General features: G+C 42.5%; 1 protein-coding gene across 2 annotated transcripts in view; it reads left to right on the top strand.

Annotated features, from left to right (window-relative positions):
• PDGFD (platelet derived growth factor D) overlaps positions 1-18,647 on the top strand; it is a 171,271-nt gene extending 152,624 nt beyond the window's left edge. For both annotated transcript variants that reach the window (XM_044441913.1, XM_044441912.1), the window contains exons 6-7: positions 7,612-7,826; positions 15,721-18,647. In XM_044441913.1, the coding sequence (XP_044297848.1) occupies positions 7,612-7,826; positions 15,721-15,855 (350 nt within the window). In that variant the 3' untranslated portion in view covers positions 15,856-18,647. The remainder of the gene's footprint in view (positions 1-7,611; positions 7,827-15,720) is intronic.
• The last annotated feature ends 3,316 nt before the right edge of the window (positions 18,648-21,963 follow it).

Consider the following 21,963-nt stretch of genomic DNA (forward strand, 5'->3'; position numbering starts at 1 on the left):
CACCTGAAGTGCATTGCTTTTCAATGGGGCCCATTTACAATTCACCATGTTGGGACCAACATTTGATGAGAAGCCGAGTGATACCACCTGCCTATGTGAACAGCCCACAATAATAAAACAGATGCATGAGGACCAGCGAAATCCACTCACATGGATTGACCCTAATGCCCATGCTTCCATGTACTACGTTATGCTAGGCCATAGTTCACAAAACTTACAGAACAGTATCCAACAGCTGACAAAGGTAAATTAATCAGGAGGGATATTCTTGAAAGAACATCAGGTAATCATGGCAGGCTTACGAGTTAAACAAGGTTTGCTCAATCCATTGGATAGTGGATTGAGAGAGAAAGGATTGGCACAAAAAGGAATGTTACGTCTTGGCATTCTGAGTGGGATGGTGTAACGTGGTGTTCTGCAACAGTAGGGGGTTGAACTCAATGGCCTTCATAGCCCCTTCCAGCTCTACTCTTCTGTGATTCCAAAATAAATGGTGAAATGTAGGAAGCCAGACACACACACACACTGAAGTGTTTCAATATCTTGTGAGTTCCCTGTATCCTTAGCAATGCCATCTATGGATCATTAATAAGAATTATTTTCAAACCTTAAAAAAACTGATCAGAGGAGTCTAATGTCTCCAGCATTTGCAAGGAGATGCCAGTAAATATCTGTAATTCTCCATGTTCTCAACCTTGAAGGGTTCTGGGCCATCTGCCAGTAAGTCACAAGGTCCTGAATGCAGAATACTGATGTCACATGTGCTCGCTCAAAGTAAATATGCATCCTGTGTTCCAAAAAGTCCATTTTGTGTAACTGGTAATCATCAATCTAAGACAAGAGGTTTTGAGTGTTTTATCTTCAGGGCACCCTTTTTATATTAACTTGTCTGTCGAGGAATGTGTGTGTGGTGCAAAGGACTCAAGGCACACTGATAGGTACAGTTAGTGCTCATAGAGCACATAAACAGGTTTCTTAGATTTCACAACCACAACACATGAACAGAAAGTGTACCCAAGAACACACCTGACACCCCGCATCCGCACGTTGTTAAAGAGGTATATATTGATGGAGTAAAGGCAACATGATAAACCATACTATGGGATTGTACATGGGTTTAGTGTGTGTTGTCACTGAATTGTGCATTGTTACTGCAACATGGGCTATAGCATTGTCAAAATCCAGCTGAGATTACAAAGGATGGTGAACAACCCTCAGTTCACCAGCCAACAATAAACAATAAGATCTCTTCATGGATTGTTTGTGGGTTACAAGCCATGACTTGTAAGCACAGCAGGGTTCACACAACACCAACCTGTTTCAACAACAGCTGCTGGTTCAATAATAATCTGCAGTCAACCTATATTCAACTCATGAGTGTTGTGTCATCTTCAAAGATACCTATCCACTCCTATTAATCTTCATATAACCCCAATCAACAATCTGAGAGTTCTCCAAAGTAGTTCAAAATTCACTGTTCCAAATTATTTTGTTTGTTTAGTTAATTTTTTCTATACCATCTATTATTTTCAGAGAAAATATTAAGACAGTTTACAACAATAAAAACATAAAAACAATTTACAGTACTTGATTAAAATAGGATTAAATCAAATATATATTAAAACCAACAATTAAAATACTGGTTAAATACAAAAGTTTTGGGCTGGCACCAGAAGGAATAAAGAGTCAGTGCCAGATGAACCTTGCTGAAGAGCATATTCCACAGTTGAGGCACTGCTACTGATAAGACCCTTCTCTTTGTAACAGCCCTCTTCACTTCCTTCAAGGAGGGCTCTCAAAGCCTCCATTGAAGATCTTAAGGACTGGGCAGGCATATATTGAAGGAGGCATTCCTTTAGATAGTCAACCTAACCAACACATTTTCACTTGTCTTGGTATATGAACTAGCAAAATTGGAAGTTACACATAAATAAGATCTCCCTGATGAAAAATTAACTCAGACACATGTGTAGTGTTGCATTTAAAGAGATGGTGCATGCAGAGCTGTCCCAGTTACCAAGCAGAGTGAGGCAGCCATCTCAGACAGCTGGTACTGGATGTCAAGAAAGGGAAGCAGATAGATATCCAAATTGCTACAACTGTATTTTTACAGGCAGGAAATTGGAGAACTGCTGGAGAAAGGAATCACCTCAGGGCCAAAATAATGTGATTGTGCTGGGATCCCATGCATCCTGACTTGGGGTTGTAGGGGAGCATTGCTGATACACCTCAGGGAGCAAATGATCCTAAGACAGTCCCGGTTGGCAGGCCTGGCTGGGAAGCCACAGAACTCAGGAGAGAGCTTGCCAGGAATGCCTGGTGGCAGCCCTATGTCCCAAAGCCTAGGGGTGCTGGTGGCAGCCTTCTCCATAAGCTACTTCAGGCCTGGACTTGTCTCTGCTCACCTACACTGGCCATTGAATCCATCTGGGCAGGAAGGGGTATAAATGGCTTCTGGGTGCAGCTGAGTGCTGCTTGAGCAACACTGCTTTCCTGAACTCTGCCGTGTACCTAGATCTTTGGTCCCAGCTTGAAGCTTGCTCTTCAGTCCTGCATTCTAGGTTGTCCTCCATTTCTGGCTTGCTCTTCTGTTCTGAGTGCATAGGAACATCTGACGCTGTCTTGTACTGAGTCAAGCCACCGGGTCATCCAGCCCAGAACTGATGATACTGATTGGCAACAGCTCTCCAGGGTCTCGGCAAGGGTTTTTCTAGCCCTACCTGGAGTTGTAGGGGATTCATCTTGGGAGCCACCAGTGGGCTATGCATCCCCCAGCTTCCAGTGGCTATCAGCTGGGATGAAAATGTACATGAAAATGAGCACAGACTTTTGTGCACAAAAACACAACAAATCTTGTAATTTGTTGCAGAACAGATGCAAGTTGAAGCAAGCTTTGAGAAGAAAGTTAACAAAGCCCAAGGGACGGAGTTTTTCTCAGCCATATATCCTTAGCTGTTCCTCAAGAACTGCTACATTTCTCAAATGCAGTTGACTGTTGACTTGATTTTTTATAGGTTGCTACAAAGAGTGGGGTGGGGGGAGGCACGTAGACAAGGCACAGATGGGCCAATTGTTCTTCAGAAACAGGAAAGTTATTGTTATGGAAAAATTACCTATCCAACCAGTCAGCTGTCTGCTCACGGATTGTGTGACCGTGTGCTCAGAGAAAGGAGAAAGATAGCCCTGCTTATGCAGGCGTGCAAAGTATGAGCTGGTTTGTATTGGCAAAGGGGGAACAATCAAGCACAACCCCGTTGCTATAGGTTAAGCTGCTGTGGGCTGCTTGGCACACAGTGAGTCAATTCTTGCAGCACAAATTCTTTCTTTAGAAACAAGATGACAGACATCCTGTGATTCAGATTCATCCTTGGCTCGATTCCATTGATTTCATCTGAGATGCACCCCTTTTATGACAGTAGTAATTTTACTACTGCTCAGACTATTTGACCTTCCTCCTTTAAGGTAATTGTCATGCCAGCTTGCATGAGCCAGCATCCCAATTCCATGTGAGCAGTTGTAATTCCACTGAGAAGCCCAGTCCTCTTGCTGGTTTTCTTCAAGAAGAAAGCTCTTGTCAAAGTACCGTTTTCTTCTTAGATTTGTGGTGCAACTGAAGGATGCTACAGACACATGTGCTTGCATACACAAGTACAGGTGCTTCTTCTGTCTGGGTAGGGCCCAATTTATTAAACATGCATTTAACAACAAGGAAAATTTGGGGATATGACAGTTTTGCATGGAATCTATCAGGAATGAGTAGCAGCAGGTTTTTAGAAGTCACTTTTCTATAAGAACTCATCAAAATTCACTCATTTCATTATAAACTGGATGGAAAGAGCCTCAGATTAAAAAAATGTGGGGGGGAAATTGAAACTGACAGCTTTGTCCTTCCATCCTGAGAATAAATTATTCTCATCTCATAATGGGCCCAGCCTTTCCAAGATTTCTTAACGAATTTTCAGAGAAATTTCAGAACCTGCCTAAGCCTGGAAAGACACAGCCAAAAAGATTACTTCTCTAGGGAAGGTTGAATATTCCATTTTACTTTATATTCACAGATCTCTTCATATTCAGGATGGAAAGTCCTTTATACTTAAAATTTAAAAAAATCCAAATGTGGGAGAAGCCAGCTGCTGCACCTGAAATTCAGTCCCATTCTGGATGTTTGGAACAGCTTCTGCTCTTTCCAGGAAACTCTATGGAAACCACAATATTGGGTTCAGACAACCAGAGAAACTATGGTGAACCATGGTTTGTGTTGGAAACCACACAACTGACTGTTGTTTCTTATCATGGTTTCTAAAAGCTGAAGGTACCATACTGAAATAGCACAATAGGGTTCAAACGGCACAACAAGCCATCCTGCTCGAGAAGCCACCATGGCTTGCCACGTGATGCCACACCCAGAGAGTGGTGGCAATGCTGGGAAAGTAGAGGCAAACTGGCAGCCAGTGACAATAGCCATGGGAGGTTAGATGCACTGAAGAGTCCATTGAAACATGGAGCCAGAAATGGGAGGAGTCCCAGGAAGCCTCCTGGCTGCCATCTTTTTCTGATCCCCTTGTCCTGAACGGAAGCTGAAAGACAGGCAGGGGGGCCCTTCATCCCCAGCCTTTGCAGTAAGGATTCAAGAGCTACTCTCCCCTGTTCCACACCCCATGCCCGCTCCTCTGCATAATGGGAAGCCTCTTGACAATCCCCGTTGTTAAATGTTGAGTGGGGGAATCATGAGCTTTTAAAGAACCTCTTTCTAATGTCTCTGCTTGAATGAGACTGCATTGGAACTAAAGTTCCTTTTCAGCTCTTGTTCAGTTCAAGATATGGTTGCTCTTAAAATTGTGAACAGTAAAGACTACAAATCATCTTTCCTGGAGCAGGTTGAATAAAGTGATGTTAGGACTGAGCCACAAAAGAAGAATAACTTGACGTCCTCTTGGTGCCCCTTGGTGGTGGTAGAGAGGGAGGCTGGTGTTAAATCTATACAAGCTGGTGGTGATTCTGCAGAGAACCTCCAATCTCTGGAAAGGATAAATACACCTGTGGTAGATAGGATGTTAGTATCACCCTCTAAAAAGATTCAGAGCACAGGAGATGCTTCTGAATCCCACATTATTTCTGGATGATCAGTGGTAGCCAATGGCCATCAGCATAGGGACTGCAACCTCTTGGTGCAGGGGTGATCCTGCAAGATTTACCCATGCTTTGGTGACCTCTGGGATTGACAACTGCAATATGCTTTCCATGGGGCTGCCCTTGAAGAAGACTCAGGAACTGCAACTGAGGCTGAAGGGCTCCCTTGTCTCCTGCCAAAACTCAGGTGGTGTTAGCATATTCAACCAGCTTTTGTAGCAACAAGCTCCGACTGCCTGTTATGCCCCAGGCCCAGGACAGGGTATAATCTTCAAAGCCTTCCATAGCCTGGAACTGAGATTCCTTTATTGCATAGCTCCTGTGTATTTCAGGGTTTCACCTGGTGAAGACAGAACATCAAGTGCATGAAGTAGAACCTTCACTGCAGTTGCCCAAGGGCCATATGGAGATCAGGAGTTGGCCCTCTCTTCTCTGCTTTCCATAAGGAATTCAGAACTGCCTGCCCTGGTTAACTTACTGGCAGGCAGTTTGATTGGTGTTTCCAATTACTGTTCTACATGTGCTTTAAATAATTTAACTTACATCATTTGAATTTTTGCTTTAAAGAAAGTGTTTATTGCTTTGTCAACTGGTATTTTGAATAGATAAAGTTCCACCGCCACTTCCCTGCAAAAAGAGGCTGCAGACCAGGAGTTTTTAAACTGTTTTTTAGCTATGACTATGCAACTTATGCATGTTGAGCAAGAAACAGTAACAGCAGCCACTGTTTTTAAAGTTGTCTTGCAAAAGTAAGGTGGGTGGGTATGTGGTCACACTGAGTAGGCAAAAACAGGAGGGAAAGTCTCTACCAAAAAAAATAAGAAATCTTCCATTTAAGTGGAATTAGCTTGAATGGTCAGGTTTCAGAGCCAGAAGATTTAAAGAATGACAACAAAGCACAAAATTCCATCAGTTAAGACAAAGTAATTGATAGTTTTCTATTCTCTTCACTCTTGGTATGTACACTAGGGTGACTTTGCTTTCAGTGCTTGAGTGTGCCAGTAACTCCCATTGATTTTGTGGTTAGATCTGAAGCAATACATACTTCTCCTACAAATACTGGCACTCTTGGGAAAACAGGGTGAACCTTTCTTGCAAGATGTGACTTTTTTCTCTGTTTAAGCTAACATTTAATTCAATTTCTAACTAGTTGCTAACTTCACCCCTAGTCCCCTGAAAATAATCTTCCCTTCCTCCCCTACACCAGCTTCTGAACTTAATCTAGAATTGCCATCATACCTATAAGACTATGTTGGAGACATGAGGTATCGGAACTAGAAAGTTGAGGTCCTAAGGGAACTGTATTCAGGACCTAATTCTATTATCACTTGTACCAATCAGTTGCAAAGTGCACAGATAGCAGGATAATTCCAAACTTTATGTTGTAAATGTGTTTGCTGCGGGGAAAATGTAGCAAAGATAGGAAGTGAAAACGTGTGAGGACACACATTGCACAATTGTGATTAGTCTGAGAGCCACAGGTGCATCTACTAGCACTTTCAAAGATTCTTGGGAGTTCTACACATTTTTGTACAGAATGACCCAACCGAAACCTCTCATGTTAATGCACTGCTTGGAGGTGATGTTGGATTTTCTGTTTCTCTGAAAGTTGTAGCACAGTTTTCAGCAGGTTCAACAAAGCAAAATACATATTGAAGTACATAAATTAAATGTGCTTTTTGAGTGAGAGAAACAAATATGTACTTCTGTGGGTAAATATTTATTTTGAAATAAGTCATGGCTTCTTTAAAAACATATTTTAAGAAAAAATATACCTATGAATACAGATTAAGATATGTACTGAGATATATATACTGAGGAGGAGAAAGTTAGTCATGCAGATTAATAGTGAAACAAATAGAATTGTGGGTAGAATCTAAAGCTGTGGGGAAACAGCCTCTTGAAATTCTCTATTCTTTTATGGGCATTTCTATTAGGTGAGACCAATCCACTGAATTTCTCCAGTAGGTAGGGGTAAGGGTAGGTTCAGAATTAGGGTTAGGGTTCTCTCAGGATTAGGAATCACCAGGATCAATGATGGCAGCGTAGCTTCCTTTTTCCCCCCAATTATTCTTGTTGCCGCTGCCACTGAAGGTGGAAAGAGTAGCCATTCCATTGGCCATGTGGCCGTTGTGTACGTACCCCCATCTCTAGCATCATTCTGGGTGTGTTGCTCTCCATTGGTGACAGGTATGGAGAGTGTTGGTCACCACCATAAAGTAGCAAAGAGTATTCAGCTTTAATTCTATAAAAAGGTCTTTTTCTAGAAAGTGGGTTCAGAAAAAAGAACATTTTAGTCATTTGCAAAGTGGCAATTATCTTCTGAGAAGTTACAGCTCAGCTCTGGTAAAAATGTTCAAAAGCGACAACCAAAACCAGATTCCTACATCCCTATTAGCAACATAAGAAGTTCCTTGCCTACTTCTTCTACAGGGTTGATTTTTGACTCACCTGTTTCCCCACCCTCTCTTTCCATTCCAGTTGATTTGGACAGGTTGAACGATGATGTGAAACGTTATAGTTGCACTCCAAGGAACTATTCGGTCAACCTAAGGGAAGAGCTGCGGCAAACCAATGTTGTTTTCTTCCCACGCTGCCTTCTCGTCCAGCGCTGCGGAGGTAACTGTGGCTGCGGCTCCGTAAACTGGAAATCCTGCACATGTACAGCAGGAAAATTGGTGAAAAAATATCACGAGGTATTTGGCACTCTGCTTCTTTCTCTCTGGGTCTCACTGGTTTATGTTTGTGCACTCCCATTGTTTCCTCTAGGCTCATGAAGGACTGCATTTTAAAATTAAAACTTCTTTGGGATTTACTTCTTCCACATCCAGCTCCCAAGTGCTTACTTTCTGCATTGCCTCTCCCCACCAGTCCTTTCTAAGCACCCAGCATACTTGAATAATATTTATTAAACATCTACCAGGAAAAAAAAACCTAGGATGGTGACAGTTTTGAACTTTTCAGGTTACAAAGGGGCTTATTTGTTGAATGCCAGAATACAAGGGCTGGGAATTCAGAGGCTTGGAAACCTACCCTGGGTCCATTTTATGCAGCCTCCAGCTGAAGTCCTTGCTTATCTCACACTCAGTCCTCTTTGCTATTAGGCATCTCAGGCCAAGTCCACTTTTGCCCAGCACACAATTCCCCCCTCTTCATGCCAGAGGTGTTGAACCCTTTCCAGGCCGAGGGCCAAACTCCGCGTTGGACAAATGCTCAGGGATGCATCCTGTGGTGGGAAACTGCAAACACTTGGGAGTTGAGGGAAAGGAATGGGACAAGGAGGAGGGATAGTGGCCTTCTAGGGATCCCCAGGTGGCCAGATGTGTACCTCAGGCCTACCTGAGGCTCTTCAATTGGCCAGACCCAGGTGGAGGCCAAGATAAAGGTTGACGGGAGGAAAGCGCTGAGACACCTAAGTAGAAAAGGCTTTCCTGGTTCACTGTGGGAAAGAAGGGTTTAAAGGAGCCTTTTGCCTGTATTGGCAAGGAAGGGGGCCAATGGGCAGAGCCAAACTGCATCCTCCAAAGTGGCCATTTGAGCATCACTCCAAACAACAGGGCAATGTTTTGCATATTTGCATGTGCTGATGCAGATCTATAGGTACAGCTTTTGGAACAATGATTACAATTTTAAAAGAAAAGCAGTACATTTCACCCTAGCACAGAAGTCTGTGGCCAGACTGTGTGCCTACCTGTCCAGGTTGCTGCCAGATATTAATTGTGGATGGGTAGCAGTTTTTCTTATTGTTTATCTTTAGAGCAGAATTGGACAGAACAGCCCATCCAATAAAGGGCATCTCTCCTCTTCTCCTCTGACAGCTTGTCAATACGTATTTCTTTACTTGATTCATGCAAAAAAGGGACACTCGAGGAAGCAAGAAGGCTATCCATTGTAAAGTAGGATATCAGGCCACTGGACATATGTCTCTGCCCCCAGAAAAGGAGGTCTGCTTGCAGGGGTCTTCTCTGAATGGGAAAAGGTCTTTTGCTGCCGTTGCAGTCCTTCCAGCAGTGCTTCGCCACTGGTGCATGGCAAAAATTAGGGCAGTTCAGGGCAATGGAATTAGGGATAGGTCAGGGCTACTGAGCATCCTCAGGACCCCGTTCCCTCTTGTTCCCCTGATAAGCCCCCCAGCAGAACTGCACACTTCACCAGCGCAAGGGTTGGCACAGGTGGCCGTTGTCCCCATGCTTCTCCTTGGTTGGCATGGCAGGAAGTAGCATCTTCCCAACTTTGGATCTCTCCTCCCACCACAGTATGATAGCACGGTGAAATACTGCCACCCGTTCTACAGAGAGGGGTGCAAGTGCTTGGCTTTCATTAATCCCTTCTCACCAAATACCAGATTGGTGTATTTTGCTGCTAGTTTTCAGGGCTTGTTCTTAATGAACACATTTAAAAATCAGAGAGCTTATCTCAGTGCAGGTTGATTGAACTGGGAATGGGGAAGGAAGCTTCTAAAAGCAGCATAGCGTGACTGCATCATGGATGTGAGTAAATAAAAGAGCGAGTGCCTTGATTGGAGGAGGCAATAAGTATGCAGCACCCAAATATTAATGTGATTTATAATGAATATTAAGGATTTTGCTGCATGCTCTCATGTCAGGAGAACAGATTAGCAGGCGGTTGGGTGGGCACACAGCATGGAAGACCTGCCTTTCCCTGCAATGGAAAAAGGGAGGCAAGGAATCCACACACCGAGTCTGCCACATTGCTATTAATTCTTCCATTCTTTTTATCTCACAAACCGGAATTAATTAAGGACAATGTTCTAGCTTTAGCTTCCAGTGACCTGACTTTTGTAAATTTAAATGTAAATGTATCCTTTAGGGATGAATTAACAGTACAGTGAACACAGATTTAGACATTAGCATTAACAGAGGCTGGAAAGATAAATCTATATTGGATACATCAAAGACAAGATGTATCCAATATAGTGCATTATAGTGCATTAACCCAGTGCATTCTTCCCTGGCAAGATTCTTTAAGGGTTTTTGGGAGGAAGCATATCCTGGGGCAAGTTACTCTTCACTTCCATTGTTCCACATTTATCTAGCCATTAAAATGTTCTCATTGGGGCAGAAGAGGAGGAGATACTGACTCTTTTGCGTCTTTCCCATCTTAGAACCCATTTGAACATTCACTTGGTGTAGCCTGCAAAGGATGACACCACCTCCGGTGGCATATGAGGTTTAACATATAGAAAAGCATGCCATGTGCAAATTCACCTTCCCTGTGCAAAGTGAGCGTGCTCAGAATAAAGAGGGCAAGTTGAGAAGACTTTCCTGTGGTGTGCAAGCATGCTACGCAGAGGAAATGTGAATGTTCGGCCTCTGAAAGTTCTAAAGGCATATGCTGCTAAGCTAGGCAGGACTGAGATGGCACAACATCTGGCGAGTCCTTCTGAATTCTTCAAAAAGAGAATGTAAGTTGGAGAGATTTAGGGTGTACCCTTGAGACTCATATGCCTCTGAACTTGGAGGCATATGAGCATCCTCTGCAGAGTAGGGGAAGCTGCAGATGCGATTTCCCCCTCCCCATTTCTCCCTCTCAGGGCCTGGTTTCTGTTTTTCTATCTTTCTTAGGGGAGAAATAGAAAGGCAGAGGAAAAGAGAATTAAGCTACTCAAGTTCCTCACCACTTTTAGTTAGCTATCTCAGGGTGGGAGGATTGGTTTTCAAGGGATACTCTTCCCATGTCCAGAAATGTGTGTCCCTGTTAAATAGTGATGAAGCATATGGTCTGGGGGCTGAAAGTCCTCTAGCACAATGGAGGGCGGGGGGAGGAAAGATAGTATGTCCATCAGCTGTTAACCTCTGGGCAGCAGACTGAGGAGAAACCCAAGCTGCCTGGTCTCTGTTTCGCCCATCACTGGATTTCTGTTTGAATTATAAGTATTTCAGCACGTGCATCTATCACAGACATTAGCAGATAGAAAAGATATGCAGGTCTGTGTCTTCATCTGCCCTGGGTTTTTTCAGTGATGAATTTCATAATTTTGGCAAGGTAAAAGTGGCTACCCTACATGTTAACCATTTCAGTATTGCCTTATCATAGACCAGTTTATTTGTGTTGCCCCACTGTAAGTAGGATCAAATGAAGATATCGTGCATGCCACATCTGGAAATGAACTTAACTGATTCACACCTCCCAAAATAAATGTGCAAATTGAAACATTTGCCTTCTGATTCTGCCCATCTCCACAATTTGATGTGGTCTGGGCCTTCAACACAATAGTAAAATGTATGATTCCCCATAAAAAATATAATATAGGCTCATGAACATGGTGCAGACTTTTAGCTGAGGCTCCTTCCCCTGCAGATTAATGCAGAAATAGAATGGGCAATGGATTCCTGTGAAATTGCCACAGACCAATAATGGTTTGTTCTACCCCTCCATAATTATAAATACCAATGCAATTTCAAATACATCTCATCTTAACAATCAGCCACTCATTTTTACAGTATTTGACTCCCAGCATCGAATCAATAATGTGTTTTTAATATAAACATGGGAGGGTTAAAAAGGATTGATTCGTTATAAGCCAGGAAATCAATCACCAGCTAAAAATAAATAGATCTGTACTTGGTAGACAGCGCTTTGGAGAATATTTGGTTCTCAAGTAATGTAGTGAGCCCTGTTCATTCCATATTCTCCAAAATTCCAGTCAAGGTCAAGAGAGTGTGATGAAGGTTGCATGAAAGGCCCATGGCATTTGTCACCAGGTAGGGAAATGACACAGACATGACCCTTTGTTGTCCTTTGATACGAGGCGTAGATAGATACGAGGCACAACTCTTGGACAGTGTTGTGTGGCTCTGCTTCTTCCATGCGGTCAATTCTGTGAGGGCTTTCATAAGGGCATCACAATCCTTTCTATTCCTGTAAATGCGGACTCTTCCTCAGCAGTAGCATTTTCCAGCTAGGTTTTATTAACATAGCCCACAGGCAGGATGAATGAAGTCTGATATCTGCAGGGATGGTGGAAGGAATATTTTCTGGGATGCACTGTCCTTTTTATAACCATTCCTGAAGCCCAGCCTCATGCTACGTAGGGCCCACTCAAGCTGATGCTTGACCTGTCCCAACCCTCTGTCCCAGCTTGGCCCTCTTGTGGTGGCTTCCTCTGCACATTTGTGGCATTGCACAAGAATTGGGACTTTACCTGGATCAACCTGCTTATCAGCATGAGGGGAGCCTGGTGCTTGCCTCCTGCACTCATATATGCTTGGGAGACTGATGGTGCCACCACCAGAGAGCCCACGTGGTGATGGGTGTTCTGGGCAGGAGCCACCCAAAGACTGGCGCCAGCCCTGCCATTCTTTCATTAATTCCCATATGAAAGAATGACTAGTGGTTAAAGTGTTCGTCTGGAACTCAGGAGATCTAGGTTGTAGTCCCCGCTTGGCCATGGGTTGACTTTTGGTCAATCACTCAGTCTAACCCAACTCACAGGGTTATTGCCAGGAACAGATTAAGAGGAGGAGGCAGATTATGTAAGCCCCCTTGGGTACCTGGCAATAGAAAAAAAGCTGGGCAATAAATGTTGACCAACAGGTGCCAGTGGATGGAAGAACTTTTGTCCTGAAAGTGCCTAGCGAATATGTCACTGCAAGCCTCAGGTGGGTCTACACTGTCTTAGGGCTAGCATATAACAGGCTCTGAATGGCTCTAAACATTTCCTCATGGAAGAATGAACAGAGGCAGTAGGATCTTGTGCCGCTGCCCTCTCACTGCCCTCCACCTGATTACAGGCATGCACCAGGGCTTGCCTGTATCCACCGGGAGTTTTTCCTCTTTCGGAATGCATCCCATCTTCTGTTGTTTCATTCGATCTCAGCTCTGGGATACAATCTCCCTCCATTCCCTAGACCCTGTGGAGACCCTTGGAAACCATGCTCCCCTGGGGGTGGACCACCCTATCAGGTTCCAACGGCCGAAGGTGAGGAGGGGGAGCAGCAGCATTTGGGCATATGCTCTGCTGCTGCTTCCGTCTCAGTTCAGTTCAGTTTCAAGTGAATCCTTCAGACCTGAACCATGGCAGCAAGCACAGTGTCCATCCTCCAAAAGCATCTGCTTCATTCCAAAAGCACAGAGTCTCCTTTTAAATACTGTAATCATGCCAGGTGGCCTTGCTTTATTTTTATGTCCAGTTCTGCTGAATGAACTGGAACCTAATAGGCCATTGGATGGCAGGAAGGACTGACAGTTGAAATATCAGCCTCTTCATCACTTGTAATGCTACTGAATTCCACTGTTGTCCCAACACTGCTGCCTTCGCTGAGGATTCATTTCTCTCCTGTTATCAGCAGAGTGCACCTATACTGTGTTTGAGTTTCTTAATAGAAAATACAGAGAACACAAAATCCCTAAACTGCAAGGCAGTCTGATGGCTTAAATCCTGAGCAGATCTAATCCTTCATCGTGTGCTTTCATTTGAAAAAATCCTCAGTCACGCAACCACGTGTTTGCATTTTTAAAAGTTTTTGTGCTGCAGTTGCTGGACGCTGGAGAGCATTTGGGTCTGACCAGCCTTCTCCACTCATTGAGCTGCATGTAGAAGAGGTGATGCCTGCGGAGCAGGAGAGAAAAATCCTTGGTCCACTGGATTAGCTGCATTACAACTCCCATCATCCCTGACCATCAACCGTGTGGGTTGGAAAATGTGCAGAAAAGGGCAACTGAATAATCAGGGAGCTGGAATGACTCCTCTGTGTGGAAAGATCCCCATACCACATCAGGGTCTGTTTAGCTGAGAAAGAGGCAAGAAAAGGGAGACCTGGCAAAAGTGTACAGAATTATGCATGGCACGAAGAAAGTGGATTGGAGAAAGACATTTCCTCCCTTTCTCATAATACTCGAACCCAAAGGGCCATCCCTTGAAATTCAATGGAAGGACATTTAGAATAAACAGAAGGAAGGACTTCTTCATACAGTGCATGAACTTCCACCAGATGTAGTGTTGGCTACCAGCTCGGATGGCTTTAAAAGGTGATTGGACAAATTCTGGGAGGACAATGCTAATAATGGCTACTAGTCCTGAAGGCTATACGCTACCTTTCATTTCCGAGGCGATAGGCCTATGCACACCAGGGACATGGGGACATGGATCCAAGTCTGCTGTTGCACTCATGTCCTGCTCGTGGGTTTCCCACGGGCAACCAATTCACCAATTCTGGTACAGAGGAACCATTGGTCTGATCCAACATAGCTATTCTTAGGTCCTTGTGTTTTATTTTATGAAATTGTAGAGTCAGAAAGGGAACACAACATCATCGAGGAGCTAGGGAAATTTCCCTATCAAGAAGTTACAATATCGGAGACCCTTTAGCATAGAGGAAAGGTGAGTGCAGAGAGGCATGATGGGAGCCTGCAAGAGACACTAGATGGGGAGACATTTTTCTCCTCCTTGTATAATCCTAGATTCCAGGGTCATCCGGTGAAGCTGAGCAGTGGGAGATTCAGCTCAACAGCATTCAGAGGGCCGTGGCTTTCTTGCCCCTACCAGAAAGTGTATCCTCTCTCCAAGGCTCATGCTGGCCCTTATGCTAGCTATGTTAGGACTCCGGTGCCCCAACTCACAGGCAACACAGGCTATAGGCTACACTCATTGGCATGCACATTTACACTTCTATCTGTTCCATTTGTACCCTGCCTTTTCTCCATGAAAACCAGGTTGGAGTGATTGTCCTCCTCCCATTCAGTGTGCCCTTCCAACAGGCTGGGGGTCAGTCACTGACCCACAGCCACTCAGTGAGTTCTCTGGCTATGTGGGGACTTGAACCTGGATCTCCTAAGTCCCAGCCCAGAATTCCGGCCACTCCATTCCACTGGCTTTCGGTAATGATGTTTAGCATTTATGTAACAGTTCCAGGAGTTCTTAGAGCTCCATTTGCATTATTTGAAAGGAAATTTTGTGTCTGAAATCCATATAAGGCAAGGTCCAGCCTCTTCAAAACCTCTCCTAAGCTGGTAAAAAGCACTCTTGGACATCACAGCCAACTACTCCAGTTAACACAACATCCATGAGGCTTGGCAGTAGGGATATGCAAATCAGCAAAACCTGAGCCTCTGAACCGAACCTCATTCCATTTCAAAGCTCATTCTGACTCACAGGCATATGACATCACAAGATTGTGTGCATGTAGAGGGAGGGTCTCTTTGCATGAAAATTCTTGCAACTTTTCATGTGTATGTTTCCAATGGATGCATCCATCTGAAATGTGCATGTTCTTCTCCCATTGATTAAAGTTCATTTGTACACATTTTTTCAAATGTAAGCATTTTTATGTGCATGTTTCAATTGTATTCAGGCTGTAGAAGGCATTTTCTTTTTTGCTCCATGAATCATATTGCAAGATCAAGAATGTACAGGCTTGGACCAAAGATTACCTCCAAATCCATGTTCATTCTGTCAAGTGTGAACTGGCTAAAGCCTGACAAAATCAAAGTGAAACCAGTTTCTTTCCCAACACGTGCACTTGTTCTTTGATGGGGAGTGTGACTCTGCAAAGCCTGGCTGTAAACCTTCATCCCAAGTGTTTGATCTCCTACCTACGTTTCTGACTAACCTTTTATTTCCTGTTCTAGGTGCTAAGATTCATCCCTGAAGCAGGTCATGTCAGGAGGAGGGGCAGAACAAAGAACAACATGGCACTGATTGACATTCAGCTGGAACACCATGAGCGTTGCGACTGTATCTGCAGTGCGAGGCCGCCCCGATAAGAACAGTCTCAGCTGTCCTAATTTCATCTTTAAGGACATCTTTCTCCTGGAGGAAGAGCAGTCCCCATGGAGTATCTCGGTGGCCATGAAACTTTGCTAACAGCCTGAATTGTAACTGGTAGAGAAATCCACATCCAACAGAAAGTACTACTAAGTGCCAGTATATTTCAGCATTGATAAGGCAGATTCATGTATCTGAATGCAAATCTGGGATTAAGCATTAGAGAACAGGAGAACCCAAAGGCTGAAATGTTCAGTGTGTGCAGTGAGATCTAACTACATGGCTGAATTTCCTAGTTGGCTTTTAAGAACTTTCTTGCATAAAGTACACGTGGGTATGCATGCATGTATTCGCATACCCTTGCACATACAATCCTATTAACTTAAGCACACTTACAATGTAAATAATGAAAAACGCATGTATATTTTCAAAGCAGCTCGTTCCTATGCAAGATCCCCACTCAACCATCTGTGCTCCATGTGAAGAAGCAGGTTTGTACATGTTGCCCCAGTGTACAAATGGGGAGTGAGTGTCTACATCCAGCAGTGTTGGAATGCATACACAGAGGCATGCGTTGCAACTTATGGTTCACAACAGGCGAGCTTGCACATTAAGCAGTCTGGATCCAAGGAGATGCAATCTTCTGCCCACTCATACAATATTACAGATTAGAACCAAACGCTCCTCCAAAGATCTCATTCTCATTCCTTCAGGTTACAGGTTCAAATACATCACAAGGGAGAGCATCAAGCTGTCAGCAAATATTCTTGCTGGATCAACTTTTATTGATGTGTCAGGTTGTGGCCAGTGCTGTCAAGCATCTTAGGATGCTTCAAATGCAGGTGTGGTCACCTTCTGTGTCCTCAGGAGCCACACTGTTATCCACATAGGAGTCTAATCACCATTATGTTTCCTAGGTTAGAATTAGGGATAGCGAATAAATTAATTAAGCTTGGACTGGAATGTAAACTCACCAAATCTGGGTTTTGGTTTTTTTTGAACCTGAATGTGAACCAAAACTTCAGTTTTCCAATTAGAAATACAAACAAAAATGGGGAAATAACTTTCAGATATTCATTTTGTTTGGAAAATTACTTGCAGAAATGTACATAATAGGCAAATGCATACAAAATACATATATTAGAAATGTGCACAAAATGCTTATGAATAGTCAAACTTTTAAACGTTTTTTGTTTAACTTGAGGCAACCAAAATTCAAGATGAATCAAACTTTAGTTTGGAAAAATGAGAGAAACCCAATTTAACAGATTCATCCAACCTATATTGGAATTTCAGAAGAACTTTACTGGACTCTTCAGCTTTCTCCACCTGGTTCTGGAAGATATTACTGTCCCCCCACCCTGAAGTTACAAATATCTCAAGGCTTAGGCTTATACTAAGGTCTTGAGGACAGTACTTTGTAGAAAGACAGTAACTGTATACAAGTACGCTGACTTATTCAGAGTACACTTTCACAGGGTACATTCAGGGTGCAGCTTTCACAATATGGAACAAGCTCTCCATTTATGGATTCCATAGAGATGGCTGGGGAGTGAGCAGGGACCTCTGAATACCCAATAATGCATTTAAGCACAAAGGAGCCATCTATCCAAATACATTCCTGTATTTCAAGTAGAACCCATCTGATTGCATAGCAACTGCAAAGAACTCCAGAACCCAAAATTGGACAGCTGGAATTTTTACCCCCTGTCCCTCATCTGTACATGTGTTTAAACTAGACCACCTTAAGATGGTTCTTAAGAATAATACACAGCATTTGTATTGCACTTTCAAGGGTTCTGAGAACTTCACTTACGTTATCTAGTCAAAGTGCTGAGAACAATTGTATAAGGTAAACTGGTGTAATTAGTTCCCCAACCTCCCATGTTGCAGATGAGGAACTGGAAGTGAGATAAATTGGCTTGCCTAATGCCACCTCATGAATGCAACAAAGGAGCAAGGACTTGCGTACCTCCACTCTTCTTGTATATGTATCTAAGCAACAGCAGAGTTCTAGTTTTTAGAGGCACATTTAAGGACCAGTATTCTTTTAACTACATATGGGACAGGAATGCCATACTTTTGTCATTATATACAGTCATGTTAGTTAACTGTCTTTAGTAGCTTCTATGACTAAGTTTAAACTCTTAGCATTTTTAAGGAAGAACTTTGGGATGATATTTTAATGAGGCATATTAATGCCTTGAGCATTTTCCGATTCATGCCAAACAATGCTGAATGTATATTATTTTCATTGAATATAAATATTCATTTATTACCTGCATAATGGTAAAATAAAATCCTTTAATGCTACAGCACATAGTCAGCTTCCTGTGCTGTTGAACATGTTATGATAAAGTTATTTGATAAACATTAAGGAAGAAGAGCTTTTCCAATGGGATTTTTTATATATACTTTTCCCTAAAAGCTATCCACACAAAATATAAGTCAGTTTATGGTCAAAAGGGAAATGAACTTTTGCCTGTAGATGCAGTAGAAAAAATTGGGTGGAAGGTTTCACAGATACCTTTTATGTTTTGCTTTCGGTTTCCTGTCTTAAAGGAAGAAAGAAATCGTTTATAATAGTGTTTCATGCATTAAACTGAGATTGGCCTGTTATCAGGTAATACTGTGAACTTTTAAACCACTCCTGTTCTGCTGATTATATCAATAGAGTTCTAAAATTATCTCCATCCTCTAGATTGGTTTGTTTTATCAAGTTGAACGTCTTATCTCCTTGTTTTTATATCTCTATCAAACCCTTCCTGAATAAAGTTTAAATGCTGAATCAGTTACTGCTTCCTATTCTGGTGGAACACTTGAGAATGCAAATACAACCTGTCTGCTGGCTTTGCTTCGCATTATTTGAATCAGTTATAATTGTTTTCCTTCCTAAATGCCATTTTAAGAAATTTAAGTAAGTTTGTTCCTATTTTGCCCCCATATTAAATGAACAGCTCTGAATTCAGATTCAAATTGACATTTCTTTTGAAATTTTTCACAGTCCTTCAGCTAAACATTCCCCAATATTCCAGGCTACAATTGGGAAACTAGTATGTGAGACCATTGCATTTATCATCATTAGTAACTAAATGATATTCCAAGTAGCACCTCTGCATGGATCCAACACTGGGCTATCACTTTGATTTAAATGCAACAGTTCATTGAATATCATCTCTCAAGAGATGATGCGGTTATGTAATTTTAGAGCAGCATATACTGGTCTTAAAGGGAGGAGGATGTTTAAGGGCTGTCAGGTAGAGAAACGTAGAAACAGAGCAAGTCAGAAGGGGTCTCCTGGGCCATCTAGTCTGACCCCCAGGTTGAGCCAGCTCTACTCATGACATGCCTTCCATGTATACACCATGTTAAGACCTTTTTATTTAATCAATATTTTAATATGTTTTAATATTGAATGTTGTTGTTGTATTTTATTAATTTGCAGCCAGTGTGGATGGTCAATTTATCTATGCTGTAAGCCATCCAGAGACGCAAGTAATTGGACAGCATACAAATTTTATAAATAAATAAATACATAAAATACACAACTAAATAGTCTCTTCTCCCCACAATGGGAAGTTTTGCCTTTTAAACTCACTTAAATTATACCCCACACCCCTGCAGCTGCAGGAATAAAATGGAGTTTCTTTCTACTTTCTTGATGCTAAGGGAATATATGCCATTCCATTATAGGTAATGATGACAAAACTAAATCCAATAAAATGAGCACCTGTAAACTGTACATGACTAGTTGACCTGCCTACGATTATTGAGGAAGACATAATGAGCCTCGCTCAAGCTGTCACGAGGTTTGTTCTGCTTCATCACCTGTCCTGAGATGTGTAGTCGTTCAAGGAACCTCTGGTCAGTAGGCCTCTAGACTTCTGCCCCAAGGTTCAAACCTCACCAGGGATAGGAAAATATTCTTTCATTCCCAAATGTAAATTTAGGTAAATCCATATATAAAAGGAAAGCAACTGAGAAAACCTGACGTGACGTTCTCGCCTACCTACACTAGCCAAATCCGGCTCTTTTCAGCGTGGAGAGGACGATGCAATGCCTGCCTGCTAAGCAGCTGATGAAGATGAGGGGCCTGGCAGAAGGACAAGGTGACAATCCCAATTCACCACCAATGTGCTTGAAAACAGGGATTCCAGGAGAGACTTTAAACAGCTAAGCACTCAAAGGCCTGGGCTTGGATGGACAAGTCAATCTGTTTCCATTTCCCTACATTTGAATGCTTTTAAACTCAAGTTTGTTTTGCCCCAGATATGGAGAACATTGCAAATTCTGGAAAGCCTTATAAACACTGAACTGAAAAGAACCCTAGTGGCATCACTGGTCTGGGCTCCTTCGACTCACTCTTTTTTCAAGATGCAGCATGGTATATAATGCTTGTGTTGGAGTGACAATACTGTTACTGGGAAGACAGCTGTGTTTTTGTGTGCGCAACATCTGTAAAGATCTGGATTTCTCCAGGCTATGTCAACACACCAGGTCGAGCCCGCTCAGCATGGGAGCACTCCTCCTTTTTCTGCAGGTTGTTGAGAACCAAACTAAGCATCCCCCTAAGCCTCGTGGAGCCATGCATGACTGTTTTTCCTACAATCTTGGAAGCATTTGTGGCCTCCATTTCCATCAGGTTCCTGATGCTTCAGTTCACAACAACCCCCCCCCCTTTATTTCTGCTGCCATGTTGAGTGTTTAGTCACCAGACAATATTTGTTGATATTAATCTGTTTGAAATGGTTTTATTAGTAATGGATGGTTTAACTTTTTTTAGCTGTTTTACTCTCTTGTTGTTTTATTGTTTTATCATCAATCAAACTGTTTTATTGGTATTTTACTGTTTGCCCTGAAAGACTTTGGCTAAGAGGCTTGGTGTACAACAGCAATAAATGAATGAATGAATTCCAGCTGAAGATTACATATAGGTTACCACATAGTGGAGCTTAAAAAAAGATTCCATTTTTTTTCTTTTTCTTTTTAATCCCTCATCCTTGGGTAGAATTTTGGAACAAAATCAAGGCAGGAGAAACTTAAAACCCCATCTATGGAACCGTCTCCCCACTGCAGCCTGCATGGTACCAAACTTGTCATCTTTTCAACAAAAAGTTAAGATGCCTCTTCATGCTGAAGCATTTAAAGGTCTGCTTAGTTTTCCAGGGGCTTGAAGGCACTACGTATCCCAGGTGATTTTCCTTCTTGTCTTTTCATGGGGCCATTTTTAATATTATGTTTAAAGTCATTTTAATGCTGCTCTGATAATATGATATTTTTACTGCCTTTTGTTGTCTTCTTTCTATGCATTGTTATAAACTGCCCAGGTAGCTTTGGCTGTGGGGTGGTGCAGAAATACAAAAAGAATAAGAATAATGGCTCCTTTGCTAAAGTACCATGGTCGCAATCCAATTCAGAGCCATGCACACCTGTGGATGAGTAGAAAGGAGCATTGTGCATAGCTCCATAATGTTGGATAAGGAGGATGTTCAGTGTGGTCCCAGCACAGCCAGCTCAGAGGGATCAGTGTCACCAAAAAGCAATGGCAGATTTCTGCTGGGATGCTCACCTGGGAGGCAACCCGCAAAAACAGACACACGTTAATCACAAGGAATTTTAAACCAGACGATCTCACCCTGCTTCAGATCTGTTACGATTTTTCAGAACACCATTTCCAAGGACCTTCTGCTGTTCACTTATACCCTCTACAAATGAACGGAAGCAAAAGCACAGTCAGTTGTGCCATCTGTATCAAAAGTATGAACTGGTTCTTTCTTTTTCATTTGCTATCCAATCTTTAGTGCAAACATGACTTTTGAAAGATCCTGAAATAGTTTCATTAATTTAAAAGGACTGTACTACTTGGGAAGAAACAAAGCCAACAAAATCGCTGCATTATTCTGAGGCAGACTCTACTTCCTTGCAAGCAATTTATATATGTAATGTTTTTGTTGTTATATCAATAAAAAGCTACCTTCTGTGGCATGCTTCCTGTGTTTCAGCAATACACCACTCAATGTTTACCTTCTATTGTCAATTGAAAATGGACAGTAGTTTTTTAGGGAGGTGATTTGGTGCAGTATGCTGATGACACCCAGCTCTACCTT

Source organism: Varanus komodoensis, unplaced genomic scaffold (assembly GCF_004798865.1).
Source record: "Varanus komodoensis strain SLA01 unplaced genomic scaffold, ASM479886v1 scaffold4, whole genome shotgun sequence".
Classification (NCBI taxonomy): domain Eukaryota; kingdom Metazoa; phylum Chordata; class Lepidosauria; order Squamata; family Varanidae; genus Varanus; species Varanus komodoensis.